Raw genomic sequence first — 22035 nt, forward strand, 5'->3', positions numbered from 1 at the left:
GAAATTTCGGCAGAGTCTCCCTTATAATTAGGCCTATCCACCTGTCAGTGTAACACCAAAACAACTCCTAACAACAAGTCCACAACCCAACAACACACCACAAAGTATATATCAATAACACTAATCTCCGCGTTACAAACACGTCATTATCACAATGATATCTTGACATAAAACACATCATATGTATGACCATAACCACATCTCTGGTCTTAATTGTTGTTCATAATAGATTACAATATCATCAATTAACCTCATATTAACAAAATTTCGTTTCAAACCTCCAGATTACTAACAACAAGGCATGGGGATCTTATAATTACTTACCCGAAGTAACGAGTCACAATTTAATGTCACCTGGGCTCTCACCTTGTAGGCTAAAACTCAATAGTTACAATACAATTTTGGCAAATTATGCACAGAAATATTCATATAAGAATTTTCAAATAATCCTAATAGGCATGACTCCCTACAAGTGCTACAACACAAATTTTAATTTCACAAAAGAAAAATTTAAACACATAAAATTTTCACCACCAGGACCTCGTCCTTATATAACATCCACCGCAGCTTGTAGCCCGATTTAAATATTTCATATCATATATAAATGTGAGGATCTCATCCTCAACTCTGAATCACAAGTATTTTGCACATTGCGCCAACTAAAATTTTTCATTTCATTTCTTCCTTCTTTCAAATAATTTCGGTTAAACAAAATCACAACATACAATGATCCCTCTTACTAGTAGGGCATATAATTTACAATGGAAATCAATTATTTAGAAATTAAATCAAACTCATCGAATTGATTAACAAGAGTCACTTTTAGCCTCACAACTATTTTTAGTGACCAACACATAATGATAGACATAGCTATCTCCATACAATCTTCTAACAGAAGTATTCACATATGTAGATTTAAGAATTAGGAAGCTCACTCATAAGTGGAGCACAATAGGAGAACTTTCCTCGATGCTCAAAACCGAATCAAGTTAAGGAAATTTTGACTTTATAATAATTCGAGACCGTACTTATAATGATACCGTCTGGTGTAGCAACCTCAGCTATACCATAGAAAATGTATCAACGGACTGGGTCTCCACCTCTAGGAGTCTCACCTTCACCTCTAATATCCTGACCTCTACCTATGGTTGATCATGTAAGTGGAGTAGTAACTGCAATGGGGCACGTAGCCTGAGTGTTTTGACGAAATATGTCTCTCCCAAGTCTAGGATAATTTCTCAAGATGTTCCTAGTATCACCATTTTCATAACAACCCATCCGCAGTTTGACTGCTCATACTAAGTCTGTACCGGATAACATAAATAACCATTGCAAAAAATTTCATGCCACTGGTACATTAAAAGACGATTGCCCCACGTAAGTGCCCTGATTAACTGGAGCACTATGAGTATTCTGAAATTGTTGCCATGTCCCTGCTTATACTGAAATGTAGAATTATTAAGGACGCGGGAATACCAAAAGTCCCATCATTATTCCTTTCAAATATCAGCTCTTAATCATATACAAGTTTCGACAAACCTTTCAATACCACATATATACAGCTCAAGCCAAAACTAATATAACAGATGACCCCATAATTTGAGAGTTGATAGTAAACTCCCCTCACTTAGCACGAAGCCATATGAAACATTCTGATGATTCACAATACTAACCTTTATCGCTCGTACGGCACCGGTCATAAGACACCTCAAGCTATTTATTTGGCGCATGTCATCCTCGTGACAGTTAAACTCGCCTCTTCCAGTGTCTCGGCTTGCTAGTAAATACCATTCGCTAAATAAAAATCCCATACGAAACACATAATCTCTAATACGACCAACTATTTTTAGATCTACATCCACATGTGATGATTAGGCAACCAATTAAACTTTCTTAAGATTGTACTTATTAACCAAATGTCAGAATCTGATGCACCCCCATGCGCACAACCGAAAGATCTCTTTGCGCTTCTATATCTTTGATTCTGAACGACACGTGGTAACAATGGTTGAGCAGCTCTGGCTCTCTTATAACCTTGTACGGTATCACAAACCATTGGCATAGTGCGCAATTCCATACATGAGTGAATGCAAAAGAACATAAGATATATGCTTCAAGCTGAATAAATGTCGCACGATAAGGAATGAATGAAGTGGAAATTTTTCCTACTAGTTATGTAGCCTCTCAGAGATAAGTACAGACATCTCCGTATCGATCCACAAGACTCTACTAAACTCGCTTATGACTTGTAGCACCTATAAACCAAGAGGCCGAGGGCCATATGTGTCACGACCCAAAAATCCCTCCGAAGGAGTCGTGATGGCACCTAGTCTCTAAACTAGGTAAGCCTAACATTAACTGAAATAACATTGATATTTGCCAACTTTAAATTCAATAACTCTTAACAATTTATAATTCCCAAAACCGGTGGTACAAGTCACAAGCCTTTCTAAGAGTAGTTATACAAAATAAATACATCACTGTTCCGAAACAAAGGGAACAAATGGAAATAAGTACAATTGAAGGTGACTCTGTGGACTGTGAACGTTGCAACAAGTTTACCTTGAGTCTCCACCGCAACGAGTAGCTACTATCGATCAAATACCTAGGTCTGTATACAAAAATGTATAGAAGTGTAGTATCAGCACAACCGACCCCATGTGCTGGTAAATGCCTAGCCTAACCTCGGCGAAGTAGTGACGAGGCTAGGACCAGACTACCAAATAAACCTGTGCAAAATAGCGTACAAAAATAATATGAAGCAGATAACAATGATGGCAACAATGATCAACCAGTGATATAAATAGCAGGCAACAAGAACACCATAAATGTTTCTCAACAAATAATAAATACAAGTGCAATCAATTAATCAAGTCCTTCAAATATAAATCTTTCGCCTATAAATCCTTCAAGTAATAATCTCTAAGATAATATGCTTTTCAATAAATATATTTCGAATATATATCCTTCAAATAAATATCTTTCAGATAGGCATCTTTTGAATATAATTCTTTCGAGTAAAGGTCACCTTGTGACACCTCATTTCATAATCATAAATAATATAGGTCTCAGCCCACTTTCATATTTTCACAGCACCTCGTGCCCATATTTATGTCACAACCGCACGGACAACCCACGTGCCATTAAATAAAACCATAATATTTTCCCCGACACCTTGTGCCCACATATTTTTGTCTCACATTACACAACAATATTCTCATGTTACTCAGCTCATAGGTTCCATAACCCAATACAATTAAGAGTGTTCAAGGAGTCTCATCCGCTTAACATAAAGTAGAGTACAACTTCCAACCCAATTAGGAAATCAACAAGAAAAGATGAATTTTTTTTTTGAAATCATTTGATAAAGAAAATACCATTTTCAATGAAAGTACAATATCGAAGGAATCATTACCTTTAATACGAGAAATTAATAAATCAAAACATAGTAGAAATTCCTTTTTAAGTAAAGTACAACCTCAAACGGTTTAAGGAAACTTTAGTTGAGAAATCAATTGAGTTAAATGTAATAATTCTTGAAATTTGAAGTATTGAACATATTAAAAAAATAAGGCGAGGTATTGTAAACACTATGGATTCCAACACAAAGGATCACAACAGTAAAGGGATCTAAGCAGTTAATACACTTGAATTGTTAATAACAAGTAAACACAGCAAACAGAAAGTGCACGGCATCACCCTTCATGCTTCAACACTCTCTCATCAAAACAATACACGGCATCACCTTTCGTGCTTTAACACTCTCTCACCAAAACAATACACGACATCACCCTTCGTGTTTTACACTCTTCCTCACCCAAGCAACAAACACAAGGAAAATAGGGTAAGGGAATCTATAACATCGAAAAAAAATCAAGTAATAACGGAAAATGAGTAAATAAACGTACAGGACAACATAACTCAATTAGAATCAGGAAAAATCAAGGACAAGTGCACGGCATCACCCTTCGTGCTTTTACTCTCGTCCTCACTATAAGAATTAATATAAACTACACGGCATCACCCTTCGTGCTTTACACTCTTCCTCACCATAAAATCAATATAATCGGCACGGAATTGTACATCGTGCGGCACGGCATCACCCTTCGTGCTTTACACTATTCCTCACAAAATCTTACACGGCATCACCCTTCGTGCTTTAACACTCTTCCTCACCCAAACAACAATCACAAGAAATAAGGGCAAGGAAATAAATGAAATCACAATAAAATCCAGGTAAGGGGACAACAGTACAACAATCAAATAAACGGCAAGGGAAACAACATCAGAACAATAACATCCCGGCAAGGGAATAATAATAATAATAATAACATATGAAGCGCAATAAACCACAACGGAGTCATAACAATTATAATATAAGACTCACGGGCATGCTTGACACCAACATATAGATACTTGTCACCATGCCTATACGCCGTACTCCACAATTAACATGTAGCAAATAAGACACAACTCCTATTCCCTCAAGCTAAGGTTAGACCAAACACTTACCTCGCTTTGCAACCAATTCAAAATTCCAACAAGTCTTTGCCTCGCGAATTCGTGCCCGAAATTCCCTAATCTAGTCATAAACAATTCGATTCAGTCAATAAAAATTATAGGAATTAATTCTATATGAAATTCTACATTTTCCATTAAAAATTCGAAATTACACTAAAAATTCGCCCGTGGGGCTCACGTCTCGGAACCCAACAAAAATTACGGAATATGAAACCTCATCCAACCACGAGTCCAACCATACCAATTTTACTAAAATCCGACATCAACTCGACCCTCAAATCTTCAAATTAAACCAAGAGGGTTTTCAAGATTTTCCCAATTACAATCACCAATTAAATGCCAAAACTATTAATAGATTCGGGTAATCTAACCAAAATTAAGTTAAGAACACTTACTCTGTTGTTTTCTCTAAAATCTCCCGAAAATCGCCTTTTCCCGAGCTCCAATTCGCTAAAAGAGGAAAATGGGACTTAATGTTCTGTCCAGAAAAAATTCGGGTACTGTTCACGACAGTTCACGGGGTACTGTTCATGGGGTACTATACATGGTACTGTTCACGGGGTACTGTACACGGTACTATTGTCGGGGTACTATACATGGTACTATTCACGGGGTACTGTACATGATGCTGTAAAAAAAAGACAGCAGCTTCCCAAAGAGAATTTCAGCAGCTTTTTCTACCCGTTGACCTTCCGAAATCCACCCGAGGCCCTCAGAACTTCAACAAAATACACCAACAAATCTAAAATATGATGCAGACTTAGTCAAAACCTCAAATCGCATCAAATAATGCTAAAACCGTGAATCACATCCCCATTCAAGCCTAATGAAACTAAGAACGTCCAATTTCTATATTCGATGCAAAAACCTATCAAATCAAGTCCGATTAACTTCAAATTTTGCACACAAGTCATAAATGACATAACAAAGCTATGAAATTTTTTAGAACTAGATTCCGACCCCGATATCAAAAAGTCAACTCTCCGGTCAAACCTAAGAAATCCTTAACCTTAGATTTCTAGATTCCGTTAAATGACGATAATTTGATCTAGGGACCTCCAAATTCGCTTTCGGGCATATGACCAAGTCTCAATTCATGATACGGAACTACCAGAATGGTCAAAATTTTTATCTCGGTTCGTTTGCTCAAAATGTCGACCGAAGTCAACTCAATTGAGTTTTAAAGCTCTAGTTCACAATTTAATCCATTTTTCACATAAAAACCTTCCGGAAAATTATACGGACTGCGCATGCAAGTCGAGGAATTATTGATACCGCTTTTCAAGGTCTTAAAAATACCGAGATGATTATTTAATTTAAAGATGGCATTTTGGGTCATCACAAATGGCAATTTAGAATTTACAGTAAAACAATAAGGAACTCGCAATCAATCTATAAACAATTTGTATTATCAATTGTTACGGCGCGCAACCCGATCCCAAAATATAATAACACTGCTGCGGCGTGCAACCCGATCCATATCATTTATCACTGTTGCAGCATGCAACCCGATCCAATTATATCATTGTTGCGGTGTGCAACCCGATCCAAGCATAATATTATTGCGGCGTGCAACCTGATCCAAATATAATATTGTTGTGGCGTGCAACCCGATCCAAATATAATATTGTTGCGGCGTGCAACCCGATCCAAATATAATATTATTGCGGCGCGCAACCCGATCCACATATATAGTTCAACACCAAACACAACAAGAGTCTCGGCAAGGGATTAATAAAGAAACAACACTATCCCGGCAAGGGGTCAATAAAAAAACAACACTATCCCGGCAAAGGAATCGACAGTATAAGTAAATACATCCCGGAAAGGAAAAATCAAATATAACCAAACTTGTTCCAACATCTAACTACCTCAACTAGCACCAATATTGAATCCTAAGTAATTTCCACGAGAATAATCATAATCCTTGCTCAACACAGATAATCAACAACTTAGGCATTCGTAGTATTTATTAAGAACACAACAATTTCAATTTAAAACTCACGGTCATGCTTGACACCAACGTATAGATACTTGTTACCATGCCTATACGTTGTACTCAACAAGTAACATGTAGCAAATAGGACCCAACTCCTAATCCCTCAAGCTAAGGTTAGACCAAACACTGACCTCGAACTTCCACGGCCAACTCAAGCCTCAAACACCGCTTTTTCTTTTGAATTTGGCTCCAAATCAATTGTATCTAGACATAATCGACTTAATAACATCAATAAACGCTAAACAATCCAATTCCAATGCTCAATTATAGATTTTTCATCATTTTTTCCCAAAAAGTCAAAAATCGACCTCGGGCCCACATGGTCAAAACACGAGGTTCGGACCAAAACCCGATCACTCATTCACCCACGAGCCCGAATATGTAATTAGTTCCAAAATCCGACCCCAAAACGAGGTCTAAATTCCAATTATGCAAAAAGCCCTAACTCTACCCAAATTCCTAATTTTCTACCCTTAAGAACATGATTTAGGCCTAGAAATCTAATGAATGTTAATGGAAATTGAAGAAAATGAGTCTAAGATTACATACCTATGAATTTGTGGTGAAGTTTTCTTTCAAAAATCGCCCAATTTGGAGTTTGGAAGAAGAAGTTATGAAATTTTGGTTTAATCCCGAGTGTGTTGTTTACTGTTTAAAAATCGCTGGGCAGACCTTCATCGCGTTCGCGATGGGTGTCGCGTTCGCGGGCCTGTGCACGCGTTCGCGTAGAGGAACGATTACTTCCCAGACCATCCCCCATTTACACTATGCGTTCGCGGGACATTGGTCGCGTTTGCGTAGAGCAACCCCCCAGTGCTTCGCGTTCGTGATCACTACCTCACGTTCGCATTGAGCAAAATCCACCCCTGCCCACTTTCCCTTTCGCGATCGCGAAGCATAGAGGGCCCGTGCATCAGGGCAGCAGTTTCTGCAATTTTTCACAAGTTCAAAACCTTCCGAAACTCATCCGAGCCCTCAGGGCTCCAAACCAAACATGCATACTAACTCAAAAACATCATATGAATTTATCCGTGCAATCAAATCACGAAAATAACCTCTTAACCAATGAATTTAGCATAGAAATCTGAGAAAAATCTCAAAATTTTCAAAGTATCAACTTTCACAATTACGGGTCCGAATCACCTCATACGACTTTCGTTTCTTACCAAACTTTACAGACTCGTCTTAAATCACATATAAGACCTGTACCGGGCTACGAAACCAAAATACGGGCCCGATACTATCAAATTTTAAACACATTTCATTTCAAAAACTCATAAATAATTCCAGAAAATAGTTTTCTTTAAAAATTTATTTCTCGGGCTTGGGACCTCAGAATTCGATTCCGAGCATACGCCCAAGTCCCATATTTTACCCAAAATATTGACCGAAATCAACTAAAATCTATTTTAAAAGTAAAATTCATCATTTTTCACAAATTTTCACATAATGGCTTCCCGGCTGCGCGTCTGAACTACGCACGCAAATCGAGGTGATGCTGAAAGAGGCTTCTAAGGCCTCGAAATGCAGATTTGTTTCAAAAACAAGTGAACATTAAGGCCCCTTATAAAGTTTGGTTTTAGGCTCCAAAATTCGTCGGGCCATCCCTGAATATAATATGAAGAAATTCTATTCATCTCGTCATATCTCAGCACTTGATAGGCACAAACCAGAGTAGAAACAAGTAGAAATTCTAACCATCTCATTGCATCACTCAAAATGTTTTTCCTTTTTGATCAATAAAGTGGGTTGAAAATCATGAGATCTCAAATCATACTCCAATGGAGGCAAAAAATACGAGGTGATTTTTTCATTTGTTTAAGTCTGAATGGGCAAAATTATGTTAAAATAGCACGGGCTAGTCGGCTTTCAGACTGGTCATTCAAAAATAGTCGGCGTTTGCCAAGTCATTGAAAAATAGCCACTATTTGCTGCAACAAAAACCGGTCCAGCATAATATAGTAGAGTTCGATGCACCTGTGTATGAACTTCCAGCATATTATACTGGACCGGTATTCTTTACTGGCTCCACTATAATATACTAGAGAATGGAGCACCGGTGCTCCAATCTTCAGTATATTATGTTGGACCGGTATATTATGCTGGAACTCCAGTATATTATGCTGGAGTATTTTTCCGAATTTTGAACAGTGTTTCGTTCAGATTTATCTTTTTATGAAAAGTGGCTAAATTTCGATTACTTTTGAAACTGTGGCTATTTTTGAATGACCACTTGTAAATCTGGCTATTTTTGAATTTCTCCCTCAAAATTATTCACTGAAATCAGTTGAGGTACGCACAAATTAATTTGGGAAGAAATTCAAAAATAGCCAGATTTACAACTGGTCATTCAAAAATAGCCTAGTTTCAAAAGTAATCGAAATTTAGCCACTTTTCATGTAAAGATAAATCTGAGCAAAAACATTGTTCAAAAGCGGAAAAATACGCCAGTATATTATACTAGAGTTCCAGCATAAGTATGCTTGAACTCCAGCATATTATACTGGAGTTCCAGGATAAGTATGTTGGAACTCCAGCATAATATGATGGAGTTCCAGCAAGTATAATTGTCCAGTATAATATACTAGAGTTTAGAGCATCGGTGCTCCAGTATATTATACTGGAGTCAGCAAAGTATACCGGTCCAGCATAATATGTTGGAGTTCATACACAGGTGCACTGAACTCCAGTATATTATGTTGGACCGGTCTCTGTTGCAGCAAAATAGTGGCTATTTTTTATTGACTTCGTAAACGTTGGCTATTTTTGAATGATCAGTCTAAAAACTGACTATACCGTGCTATTTTTACTACATTAATTTGAATACTACAATAATTTAAAAAAAAAAAAAAGAATCAAAGAATGTGAACATTGTGGGCCTAGAGATACCGAAAGATACAAAGAGTACGGTTTTGGATTGACTTTTGGAAGTTAGGTCTGCATCACATGCAAATACGGTGAAAACCTTTTTGGGCCGTAGAAAGTGGGCCCATAACTACACGAGTCCTGTCTTCTTAATCACCATCGCTATTGCTTTCACTCTATTTTCTTCTTTCTTTATTCAAAGCCACCTTTTTGTATTTAATGAATTTTGGGTCCACACTTTTTATTATAAAGTTTTTTTTTGTTTTAATACTACTCACGTCTTTTTTCTCTACTCCATCCATTTAGAGTAGAAGAATTGGTTTATATAGATTTGTTTAAATTTGTTTAATTCTCCCCGAGATCCAGCTAAGATAAGGAACTTTATGTCGACATTACTCTATTTTGCTGCTCTGCATTGCCTTCTTCGGAGAAGCGAATGGGCATTATGCCTAGGGGCGGATGTAAAGAATGAAATACGGGTTCCCGGGAACTCAGTAACTCTTGCGTAAATTTTGTATTTTTATTAAAAAATTTACTAAATATTTGTAAATATCTAACTGTAAACTCAGTTGTTAGTGCATATTAATTTAAAATTATGGTAGAAACCCATAAGCCTCCAATCCTGGATTCGCCTCTGATCTGCCGTAGGTCAATTTTGGGGTGGAGAGTGAAGAAAGACTAGAAGTAATTTGGTCGATCAGTTTTTCAACTCAAAAATAAAGAATCACTGGAATATTTATCTATTCGTGAATATTTATTCTACATGTATATCTAAGGATCTCTATATACATGTAGATTTTTTCCGTTTAATTCTTCCCCCTCTCCCTCCTAACAAAAAAAATTGTCGAATAAATTAGAACAGAATATTTAATTTAATCCAACAATAAAATGGACCTCATATTTTCGTAAACGTTACAATAAAATATCAATGAAACGTAGATTAAAGAAACAACTAGTCTATCTTTAGCTCCACTATAGAATAGATTTTTAGCATTAGGTAATATTGATATTTGATTGACTAATTTTGTGCATGTAATTAATACGAATGGTTTCAAATCCCTTTTCCCACTTTGAAAACCTAACTTGACAATTAATATTAACAAAAAAGGGATAAATGGTACTTTTGACTTTAATTTAGTTTATAATGATTCATATAATTTAATTGGGTATGAGCTAGTGGAGAGGTTCCAAGTTTGGTGGAGTTTTGAAATTAAAATATTTAACATATGGCTTGTCCTTTTACCCTATTTAGCTAATCACCATCATTACTTATTTACCACTTTATTTTGGGATTTTCCATTTTATTAGATGCAAAATTTAAGTAGATAACTAATTTTAGAAGAAAAAGAGCTATATCTTTAGCCATCAAAATCAAATTAGAAAAGAAAATATAATAGTAGACGTGTAATAATTAATTTCGAACGATCTAAATAAAGCAAAATAATAAAGGTTCACTTTTTTGGTGCTTCGATTCAAAGAGAAAAGGAAACAAAACTATAATAACTCTTTTTTTTGTATTTCTCCCTAATTTAATAACCAAAGATTGTGAACTTTTTAAATGAAAAAAAAAGTAAAGCAAGAAAGAAAGAAGTAGAAGCAAACATACAAAAATAGGAAGAGAACCACCACTTTTGGCTAGTAAGATATGGAATGAGGACAAGCTTGGAGTAACTACGACACGCTTGCTGCCACAATATAGATATGACTTGGAAGTGCAACCTGCAGTGTGTGAAACTAGAAATTATGGCAATAGTCATAAGGTTTTGGAATGTTGTTCTAGTAGTTTGCTTGCTAAAACTACAAACAATATAGCTAGTAGTAATAATAGTTTTAAATATAATATATATCTTTATTACCCAAAAAAAAAAAAAGAGAAATAAATGAACAAAGGAAAGAAGGGCAACGCGTGGCATAGAAAATTAAATGGAAGAGAGCTGTAAGTTGAAGCTATAATAATAAAACCAAGTCTCTCAACTATATTGAATGCTGACACTCTTTGCTATAATAAATTCATAAAGTTGCTTTTTGACATATCAACAGTTAAGTACAGAAAGTGACCACTCTTTGCCTAAGTCAAATTACCCCTTTCTCACTGTGAAATCCCCCCCCCCTCCCCCCACACTCACAACAATTTACGTAATTGAGTTTTTCTCGGAACTGATTATTATATTATGTTATAATGTATATCCTTTATAACAGCATTTTATTATAACAGTAAAAAAATATTGGAACAAACAAGATTGTTATAGGAAGGTACGAGTGTACAATTTTGTAGTAGATAATCTACTCCATCCATTTCATTTTATGTTACTTTGACTAGGCGAGAATTTAAGGGAAAAAAATAGAGACAAGTGCATAGATAGCCATTTACAGAGATGTTATTTAGATATTAGTCAGTACTTATTTTGTCCTTAGAACTAAAAATCTTAACTTCAGGATATTTTTGTCCCCAAAATTTGAATTGAACAATTGAAATTCAGGATGCACGGGCTAATTCTTAAATAGCAGCCCATTAAAGTGGCTACCTGGTGCCATTTTTACAATAAAAAGAAATGCAAGATCTTAAACATGTTATAACATCGGGATACAAAGATGTTATATTTTTTAAACAAATTAAGGCATATAATGTATTTTAATAGTTGTGCTACAACAATATCATGTTACTTCTTTAAGATGAGAACTCAAGTCTTGAGTCAAATATGCATGTCGACTTTGAACTCAATGCAACATTTAGCAATTGTCATATTATATAGTTAAATAGGCTTTGAATACAAGATTACATATGTTGCTAGTTACTTGACAGTTAGGGTAGGTGAAGACGAATTGGTCAAAGAATATAAATGAGGAATATTATAAAAATTGTGCTTCCGTTGATAAAATAGTTGGAAAAGAACGGAGCTAAAGATTAAAACGGGGTGATAACATTTCAATCAAACTTATTCAATGAAAATAACAAAATTAAATAAGATTTACTTTACCCAAATAATATACAAATGACAATAAAAAGAATAAAACCTTCTCATAAACATGAAATTTGTGGTAGTTCACTAATAGATGTACTACTACTCATCCTCGTGGTGCAAGGTTTTTCTTATTGACGCATAAAACTAACTATCATACGTAGCTGATTCAAATATCTTAATTTCAAAAGGCATATGAATCCAAACATTATGCTAAAATGTGCGATCAAGACTATACAACAACAACAACCCAGTATAATCCTATTTAGTGGGGTTTGGGGAGGGTAGTGTGTATGCATACCTTACCCCTACCCTAGGGTAGAGAGACTGTTTCCAAATAGAAATAGACCCCCGGCATCATTCCCTCCAAGAACTTCCCATCTTGCTCTTGGGAGACTCGAACTCACAACCTCTCGGTTGGAAGTGGAGGTTGCTTACCATCAGAGCAACCCCTCTTGTCTAAACTAGGTCCTTATCTTCCTATTTTATTGCCATCTCAGAGCCTTCCCAACCTCCACTCCCCCACCCCACCCCCACCCCCGAAAAAAATCAAATAAGTGGGTGTTTGGACATTAAAATTATGAAATTCCGGTTAAAAAAAGTGAAAATGGTATTTGAAAATCAGAATTGTGTTTAAACTTTGAGCATGAATACAATTAGAGTTGTTTTTGAGGATTTGAAGTAAATTTCAAAAACAGTTTTTTGGAGTTTTTAAAAATTTTAAAAAAATTCTGAAATTCAATTTCAAGCAAAATTTGAAAATTTTACGGTAAAATACTGATTCCGAAAAAAATGAATTATTTTTAATGGCCAAACGGGCCCTAAAAAACTTATCTAGTAAATAGATTAATTCCCTTTGAATAAAACATGAAACTACTTTTCAGCCACAATTACTACAAGGGTAATATAGAGATTACAAAGGACTTGTAGTAGATAAGAGTAAAAAGTTGAATCATAAATGCCAATTTTTGAATACAAAAAAAAAAAAAAGTTATGGGGCCTTAACTTTAAACAGAAAAATCCTTTTTTTCAGCAGCTATAAATACAGCAAAGAGGAAACCAAACTTAGATATCAAACTCAAAAATCTCTATTCCCAACTGTCCTCTACTCTTCCATTATTCATTTCAAAACAACAACACAACATTTTTCTCCAACCATTTCTCTGTTTTTTTTTTGACTTCTTTGATTTTTAATTCTCCAAATTCTCCATTAATCCTCAAATTTTTCTCTGGATTAGTGGATTTAACTATAGAAAAAAGGGGCAAATTTTTTTAGTACCCTGTTTTCTCCTCTGTTTTCCTCTGTTTTCCTCTGTTTTCCTCTGTTTTCTCCTCTGTTTTCTCCTCTGTTTTGCTCTGTTTTCTCCTCTGTTTTTCTCACTTCTGTTGTCTAATTTTATGAAGTGATAATGAACACAATCCAAGAAAACAACAACACGATGTCTAGCATATTTGATGAGGGTGCTCAAATTCGATCTTCATTATCTCAATTACTTTTAACAAGTGGTACAAACACATTGGACTCAATATTTTCTCATTGTCAAGAAACAAATCAAATGACTTGCCCTGTTTTTGAGCCTTTAGGTTCATCAGTTTACCTTAGACAAAGAGATTTGCTACAAAAATTCTGTCAAGAAAACATAACAAATATCTCAATACCAGCAACTTCCACAACTTTCCCATTTCATAACTCTTTGTATGCACAGAGTTACAGGTTTCCAGAGAAGAAAAAATTATATAGGGGAGTGAGACAGAGGCATTGGGGAAAATGGGTTGCAGAAATAAGACTTCCACAGAATAGAATGAGAGTTTGGTTAGGTACTTATGACACTGCTGAAGCTGCTGCTTATGCTTATGACAGAGCAGCATATAAACTTCGAGGCGAATATGCACGTTTGAATTTTCCTAATATTCGCGATCCGAGTAAGTTGGGATTTGGAGATAGTGAAAAAATGAATGCTGTGAAGAATGCAGTGGATGCTAAAATTCAAGCTATTTGTCAAAAGGTGAAAAGAGAGAAAGCTAAAAAGGGTGCCAAGAAAAAGAGTGAAAATGAGAGTAAAGTTAAAGAAACTATGGATTCATCATCTTCTACTTCTTCTTTGGTTGGTGATGTGATTTCACCAAGTGTTTCTGAAGATGGATTATGGAAAAGTGAGAATTCAGATTGTTCTATTTTTGGTGACTGTTTAAAGGAGCCATTAATGGAATCTGAATTTGATAGCTGTTCGCTTGCAAGAATGCCTTCTTTTGATCCTGAGTTGATATGGGAAGTTCTTGCTAATTAGAATTTTTCAGTATTGGTTTGTTAAGTTAAATTAGGAGTTTTTCTTGGGATTTAGTGGTACCATTTTATGTTGTGGGAAATGTAAATGGTTAATTTTGAAGTTTAGCTATCTATTTATGACTACTTTTGAGTTTGTCTTGTGTTTCCTTATGGGATGAATGGACATATTTGAGCTCTATTTATTCCCAAGTATCTGTATCAAGTTTGTGGGGTTTTGCTATTACTCATAAAATTAGTGATATTTAAAACAAGTTTCTAGTTTGGCATCCATCTTTTTAAATCCTTTTGGAATGAAAATATTGTGCTTAAGTGATGCAATGAGAAATGACAACTCATACTAAGTTTAAAGTAGGAAAAGAAGATATTTCACAGAAAGCTTGTGTAGTACTTCCAATATGATGGTGATTTGGTCAAATCTCAGTAGAGAAAAAAAAAAGATTAGATGATTTCTTCTTATTTGTTTAAGCTGAGCATAGTTAATCAAATATCTATGTTAGTGAGAAGTAATGAATACTAATGAAATAGTCAAGGTGCATGCAAACTGTAATGAGACGCAACTGTACTTAAAAGGTATGATGATTTGGTTTTCATCTCGATTCTCAAATCAGCTTGAGAAAAAGCAGAAAGAAAATCTTGAGGAAAATAAGTGTGAAAAGGAACAGTGCCACATATCCTAGATTGGCCATACCGTGTAACATGTGATGCACAAAGCTAGTTGACTATTTGAGATTTGAGAAGGCCACATGTGAAGCACAGAGCTCACTACCAAGTCACTGTGGTCCTGTTGATGCTTCAATGCTTACCTACATTCAGTTTTTCGTTCTTTTTATAACCTAAACCCCTAAAGGGAGCCATGACGTAGCTGGTAAAGCTGTTGCCATGTGACCAGGAGGTCACGGGTTCGAGCCGTAGAAACAGCCTCTTGCAGAAATGCAAGGTAAGGCTGCGTACGATAAACCCTTATGGTCCGGCCTTCCCTGGACCCCGCGCATATCGGGAGCTTAGTGCACCAGGCTGCCCTTATAACCTAAACCCCTCCTCTCCCTCCCTCCAGTTTTGTGTTCTTAAACATGTCAAAAACGTTTCTGTAACTATAAAAGTATTTCATAAAGAGTATAATAAAAAGTTTAAAGTTAAACGAGCTTCCAAATAAAAAATATGTCATTCTTGTTCGAACAAACTAAAAAGAAAGTGTCACATAAAAAAGGAACAGTAACTCGACAATATTTTTTCTTTATCTACTTTACAAGATAATTATATCCATGTTTCTCTGACTATGGCTTGGTTTGTCTACAAATTTAAAGAAGTAAAATGAAATGGTCCTGAAACCTGGTGTGAATCGATCTAATACAGTGAGGTCAAAGCAGGCGATGGTGATGTCTCATTAACGCTCACCTGACACCTTTAGAACCGTAGGAATGCAAAGAACCAAAGCCCACTATTTGTCTCACAGACCACATATCCACAATAGTCAACAAAATCTTCTGAGTTTTGATAATACTAGTTTGAACCAGTTATAAGTTCATTACTTCATTAAATGAACAAAACTTACCATATTCTTGGAAGACAACGTTGTATTGGAAGCTAATCCGTATGTTTTAGTAAGATTTGTCAACTGCAATGAGAAATTGATTTCGACACTACAAGTCTCAAGAGGGAAACTACAGATTAACATTTAGTACAACCCCCAACACATGGGGGGGGGGGGAGAGCATATTACAAGCTTTATCACTCAAATTAAGCATAAGACTAACAAATTAAGCACAAGACATAGTATTAACACATAATAATTACAATGACCAGCAGGGTCATAAACAAACACATGTATATTGAAGATCTTACAAGAACACTACCAGCTAATTGAATTCCTGGACTGCTTAACCTTTGCATTATAAGAAGTCTCTATCTCCTCCTGCATGGTTATGAGCGATGTCAGTTTCCCCACCAATGAGTTTAATGTTAAAAATCGATGGCAGTTAGAGAAAAATTTACATGCTTAAATATATTATTAGTTGCTCACAATTTCTGAACGAGTATGATAAACTACTATTGAAAGGACAGGCATGGCAAGATAAATGCAAGGACGATTTATTTCAAGTTGTTGAGATGTACCTTGCAAGACTTATGCAGAGGATCCAAGAAGTGTTCCTTAAAGTATTTAACACATTGTACGAAAGATGTTCCATCCCATTCTGCGATAAAGTGAACATCAAAGAGTAAAACCATAAATTTCATGGAAACAGAACCAAGTTAAATATAGGGACACAATTACAAAGAGGCTCAACGTTTAGATAGTAAATAGTCCGGCTAGAGTGAAATTCACAAGTTATAATAGCTGAATGATCAATGCTTTAGTTTAATGGAATATCAGCTAAGAACCACAAGTAAATCATTGCTATTTCTGACACCACTTGATGGAAAGAACAAAAGGGATCAGAAATAATTATCTAAAAAATACAAGTAAAAATGAAGAGAAAGAATTCAGTATACCATTGTTCCCTTTTTCCTTACCATTGTCCCCTTCTGCTATAAAACCTCCAGCATTAAGATCTCCAATAAGCTACAATACAGTCAAATTAGTATCAATAAAAGGAAAAAAGAAATTAGCTGGAATAAGAAAAGTGTCGCCGCGTACTTCAAATTATTTGATAATATACTGCCAAATTTTACAACTTCTGGATGCAAAGGGATGAAAATAATGATATGATTAACTTATATCATAGGTGCACTAACCATTCTATAACTGAATAATGGATAGGATCGTTAACAGCATTACACCATATTCAGTAATATACTGGAACTGGAAAAGAATAACAGTCTGGTCTCGACTATAAGGGTAGAAATTCATTTGACCGGGTTCAGTACCTTTTGCCGTAACTACAACTAGCCTTGACTAATTGAACATCTGAAAGTATGCCAATCAGGCGAGGTAGCAAACAGTAGTTGGATCATGAGGAAACCATTTGCTTCTGAATGGAACACTTGATTATGGAAGACTTGGGAAGGGACAAGCTTAACTACTGTGGTTTTGAAAAATTAAGTTTGATCATCCATGATGATAGGCAATTTTTCTATATGGTCTTCCAAATGACATTAGAAACCTTAATTTTACTTCTCATATAGTAGCATATTGTACAAGAATCAACAAATTGAAATTATCAATGATATCTTGAAAATGCTAAAAGACAAACTATTCAAGGATCGTTCACCTTGGAAAGGGTTGGAACAGCAGAAGGATCAAGCTCGTCACACTTATTGGGATCAATAGGAATACAAATGCGGCCTAACAAAAAGAAGCGTAAAGATTCTGTTAAAATGTAAAGATCAGAGACGAAAAATAGCCAATGATAAGAAACTGTAATGATTCAAGTGTCTTGTCTTGTAGGTGCATACCTGTTTTGGGGTGCACACAGAAAGGAGCTTTTAATAAGTGATTCATGTGCTTTGATACCTGAGAGGTAAAAGAAGCAAATCTTCAGTTTGAATTTATGCCGTAAAACATCAAAGAAATATAATCAAGTCCCATTTTATTTGTTGCTCTACAAGCATGTTATTCCCATGTGTTATACAAAAGATTTAAATGTTCATACTCCATATAAGCAGAACTGAGGTCCCAAAAAGGGTAGGAAACTGTAAATAACACAAACCTCCATATCAAGTCTTGGATAGGTAAAAGAAAACACAATCTCTTCGATGCATCTGCGATGACCCTGGCCCTGAAATGCAAAACAGAACCATGGGTAACAGAAACAGATGAAGCACTGCATTATAAACTTGACGTACAAGCAATGAAAAGCTCCAACCAGATAGTAGAAGAGCAAGAAATACATCCACAACTTTTACCTAATTACCAAAACAATACCATGGCTCACTCAATTGGTGAAGGAACATGATAGATCTTGGATAATGGAACAATGACACAGCAAAAGAATCTCAATGCTTTCAAGACTAATAATTAGAACAAACTTGGGTCGTGCGATTAAAAAGACAGTGAAAAACATTAACCTCCCGAAGTACTGGTCAGTATAAGATGATTTCTACCTTTTTACTAGATAACAGATGTTTTAGTTGTTCCCAACGAACAACATTAATATCTTCTTTTGAGCGCTTGTTAGACAGCCACTTTCCCCGGAGCTCAGATGTAATAGCTGCAAAATCACCCCAACTTCACTAAAAACTCGACGAAATGAAAGAGATTAAAACAAGTAATGAAAGGTGAAAACTTGCATACATTCGTCAGGTATCATTTCCAGTATCTTCTCAAACCTCTCCTCATTCAGGAACAAATTTTGACTTGATAGAAGTCTTTTCTCAAAGTAACCTTGTAAGACATCAGTATATGATCTCCTGCAAAGGTTGAATACGACTCAGAAAAGATCCTAAACCGAAATGAAAAGGAATTAAATGGAGAAAACCTTACGCGAGGAAAGGATGAAGTGCAGGACCCACTAGAGAAACCTTTTTATTGCTATTCTCATTGCCCTGAATGATAAACAAAACATTTTTTCTGTTACAACCTCGAGCCATCATAGTCTCCGATAGCATGCATGTAAAAACATCCTCAAATACCTTGTAGACACGAAAATAATCAGCAATTGCAGCCCGCTGTTCATTGTTTAACCTGATTGTGATGATGGTTATAAGAACAATATAAAACCAGTAAAATATCAAGACAATAACTATATCAATAAATACTAGAGCAAACAGCAATTGTAATACACTTCTGGTTATAATTGTAGCAGTACCTTCTTGCTTTTCCATCACAAACCCAACAATGGACACCACGCCTACCACTGTATACCCACAGAATGTGACTAAACCCAAAGTCATCTGTTATTCAACATTCAATTGCAGAAGTACCCGGTTAAGCAAATCAAAGGTGCAAAATGGTTCCTTGGGCAAATGACCAGCTTGTTTTTTCATATCATACAGACTATACCTCTGAGAGAAGTATCAATGACCTTGATAGCAACTGTCATTAGTGGCCAGCACTCCAAACAAACATCAGCTCCTGAACAGCAATATCTAACATCATCATAATCGGAAATATCCTGCAGTTAAATATGCATTCGACAAAATTTTAGCTGAAACATGAATTGGTGTCTTTTCTGCAGATAATTTGATATTTCAAGTTTGAATACAACAACAACAACCCGGTGAGTGTAGAGTGTACGCAGACCTTACCCCTACCCCAAAGGGTAGAGAGGCTATTTCTAAAAGACCCTCGGCTCAAGAAAACGAAAAGAGACAAGAGCTTACAATATCAAACACAAGCTCTCTTTCCACAGGCGTGAATATATTATCACCACCTTGTGAATAGGCATGCCTTTTTGAGGGCTGCAACACAGAAAACAACATTCTAAGTGTTAATAAAAAAAAGTTAGAATATATCTATCCTGCTGAAATAACTTAATGATTCACAAAAACACACTCCTCTTCCCCGAGAAGTAAGAAGACAGAGAAATTGGGGCTACTTAGGCTATGAAGAAGCATTAGAATGAAAGTAAGCATATCAATAACTTAATGTATAGCCGTTTTAAGTGTTTCAGCTAAAAGAAACTCCATTTTTCTTTTGAAGTGAAGTAACATGCAGTTATAGTAGGAAAAACAACCTTTGTTAGAACGTCTGCCACATAAAAGCAACAAATTCAGCAGATTCACTATAAGAAGCTTTTTCCGAATCGTTTTGTACATAGGTACTAAAATGAAGCATCAATGCAGGGAGAAAGACAATAACAGAGATCTTACATCCACGCTGTAGGCAGGTCCAATGTCTATTTTAAAAGGACACTTCTCCTTGATAGCATTTTCCAGCTCAGATGCAGTATTAAATGATTGAAATCGCAAGTAAATATCATTATCCAATGTGAATGAAAACTCCCTCCGACCAGAGTATGAGTGATCACAACCTGGATGCTTTCCATCTGGAGAACCCACAATAGCACAATGTTACAGAAGAAATATAACATGAGAAACTCTATCGAGGAACTGCTTTTACCATTGCCATAAGAGAGCCACTTGAACATATCAGCACAAGGGAAAAGCTTTCCTGCAACAGAGAAAACTTAGCTTGAGAAATCAATTAATATTGGCTTTGAAACCAAATAAAAAGTAATGTATAGTGAGAGAATTTCTTATTTAAGGAAGAGGGATTGAGGAAGGTACAAACTTTGCAACAACATAGCTCTATCACGTCAATTTCGGAATTTTCCAAATCAAAATTGCATTCAAGGCAGAAAAGATGTCAAAGCATCCTTCAGAATATATTGATAAGCACGATAAGAACACTATTCATTTGATTGTACTTAAGATAATCCAATTCATAATTGAAGAGGTATGTACACAATTCCCAAACAAGCATTCAGGTACCAACTGTTTGTTTCATCAACATCCACCATGGCACGACGTAGGACATGACAGGACATAGCAGGGAATGGTCGTACGTGGCCATGGCCCGACGTCAGACGTGGCAGGATATGGCCATGGCAGGACCCATTCCTCTCTACTCAAGCCCATTTTATTCCAGTAAGAAATCACATGTCCGTCGGTTGGCAAATTAGATTTATCTAAAACTAAAGGTTCTACAGATCTCAAGCTTATCCCTATATGGATGTACAGATGTCTAATCATAGCATCTATTATATGTGACACTGTATATGTGTTAAAAATCCACTAAGGAAGTACAAATAATAGATTTCCAATCCAGTAAATCAAATGAGCAGTGTTACAATTCCGAACTCGAACTCATAAAGTTAAAATCCCGGATTCGTATATGTGTAAAAATAAACAGGTTAAAATGCTCGAAAACGAAGGTTTACCGTAATAAGCTTTTAGATAATCAGCGTTAAATCCATCTGGAACGGCATTGTCCTCTCCGTCTATTAACATGTAGTCTTTTCCATTCTCAACTTCTTCTCTTGTCATTTTCCTACAATTTTTTTAATCCAAATTTATAGAAATTGACGCGGCAATGTAAATAAAAAATGTTTTACATTTTGTTCAGCAGAGTAAAAGCTAGGGTTTAAGGAAATCGATAATAGACAAATGCAAAGCTATAATAAGACTCACGATAAAGTTGAATCACCGGATGGAGGTGGCAGTGGAGACAACCGGCGGGGGCGGCGATGAAGATCTAGAAGAGAGGAACCTGGAAATGGCGGGAAAAACAAACGAGGACAGGATAATAAAGCATTAGGCTTGGCGGGGAAAAGGTGAATTTATTGAAAATTCTGGGCCGTACGATTTGGTTTGGCTGGAACGCTGGATGCATATATGGGATTTGGACCACATTTGCATAGCTGTAAACGGGTGAAGCGCACACAAATAACCGTTTTACTTGTCTATAATATTAAAAATATATTTTCACCTTTAGTTGTCTATTTTAGCAATTCAAAAAAATGACA

General features: G+C 35.8%; 2 protein-coding genes across 3 annotated transcripts; one reads left to right on the forward strand and one right to left on the reverse strand.

The window, feature by feature from the left end:
• Nucleotides 1-13405: 13405 nt before the first annotated feature.
• LOC107784358 (ethylene-responsive transcription factor ERF061-like) lies at nt 13406-14898 on the forward strand. Its single transcript, XM_075229723.1, has one exon. The coding sequence runs from the start codon at nt 13755-13757 to the stop codon at nt 14631-14633; it is 879 nt and encodes a 292-aa protein (XP_075085824.1). The 5' UTR covers nt 13406-13754; the 3' UTR covers nt 14634-14898.
• Nucleotides 14899-16226: 1328 nt separating this feature from the next.
• On the reverse strand, nt 16227-21905 carry LOC107784359 (uncharacterized). Of its 2 annotated transcripts, none has more exons than XM_016605485.2 (17): nt 21701-21905; nt 21451-21560; nt 20631-20681; nt 20381-20556; nt 19892-19969; nt 19572-19683; nt 19378-19462; nt 19202-19253; nt 19053-19114; nt 18864-18979; nt 18674-18780; nt 18280-18348; nt 18026-18083; nt 17842-17915; nt 17123-17192; nt 16745-16824; nt 16227-16544 (listed from the first exon to the last, which is right to left on the reverse strand). In XM_016605485.2, the coding sequence occupies exons 2-17, from the start codon at nt 21554-21556 to the stop codon at nt 16482-16484; spliced, it is 1359 nt and encodes a 452-aa protein (XP_016460971.1). In that variant the 5' UTR covers nt 21557-21560; nt 21701-21905; the 3' UTR covers nt 16227-16481. The 2 variants fall into 2 exon arrangements, with proteins under 2 accessions (XP_016460971.1, XP_016460972.1); XM_016605486.2 differs by having other exon boundaries at nt 17144-17192; nt 21701-21903.
• Nucleotides 21906-22035: the final 130 nt, after the last annotated feature.

This window comes from Nicotiana tabacum, chromosome 1, assembly GCF_000715075.1.
Source record: "Nicotiana tabacum cultivar K326 chromosome 1, ASM71507v2, whole genome shotgun sequence".
In the NCBI taxonomy this organism is placed as follows: domain Eukaryota; kingdom Viridiplantae; phylum Streptophyta; class Magnoliopsida; order Solanales; family Solanaceae; genus Nicotiana; species Nicotiana tabacum.

Bases quoted from the DNA above. Each gene is read 5' to 3' on its own strand.
- LOC107784358 (XM_075229723.1), top strand. From the start codon at position 13,755: ATGAACACAATCCAAGAAAACAACAACACGATGTCTAGCATATTTGAT.
- LOC107784359 (XM_016605485.2), bottom strand. From the start codon at position 21,556: ATGACAAGAGAAGAAGTTGAGAATGGAAAAGACTACATGTTAATAGAC. The intron at 18,781-18,863 runs GTATGCAAGTTT...GTGATTTTGCAG, and splicing joins GGAAATGATACCTGACGAAT to CTATTACATCTGAGCTCCGG. The intron at 17,916-18,025 runs GTATGCACCTAC...TCTTTTTGTTAG, and splicing joins CTGTGTGCACCCCAAAACAG to GCCGCATTTGTATTCCTATT.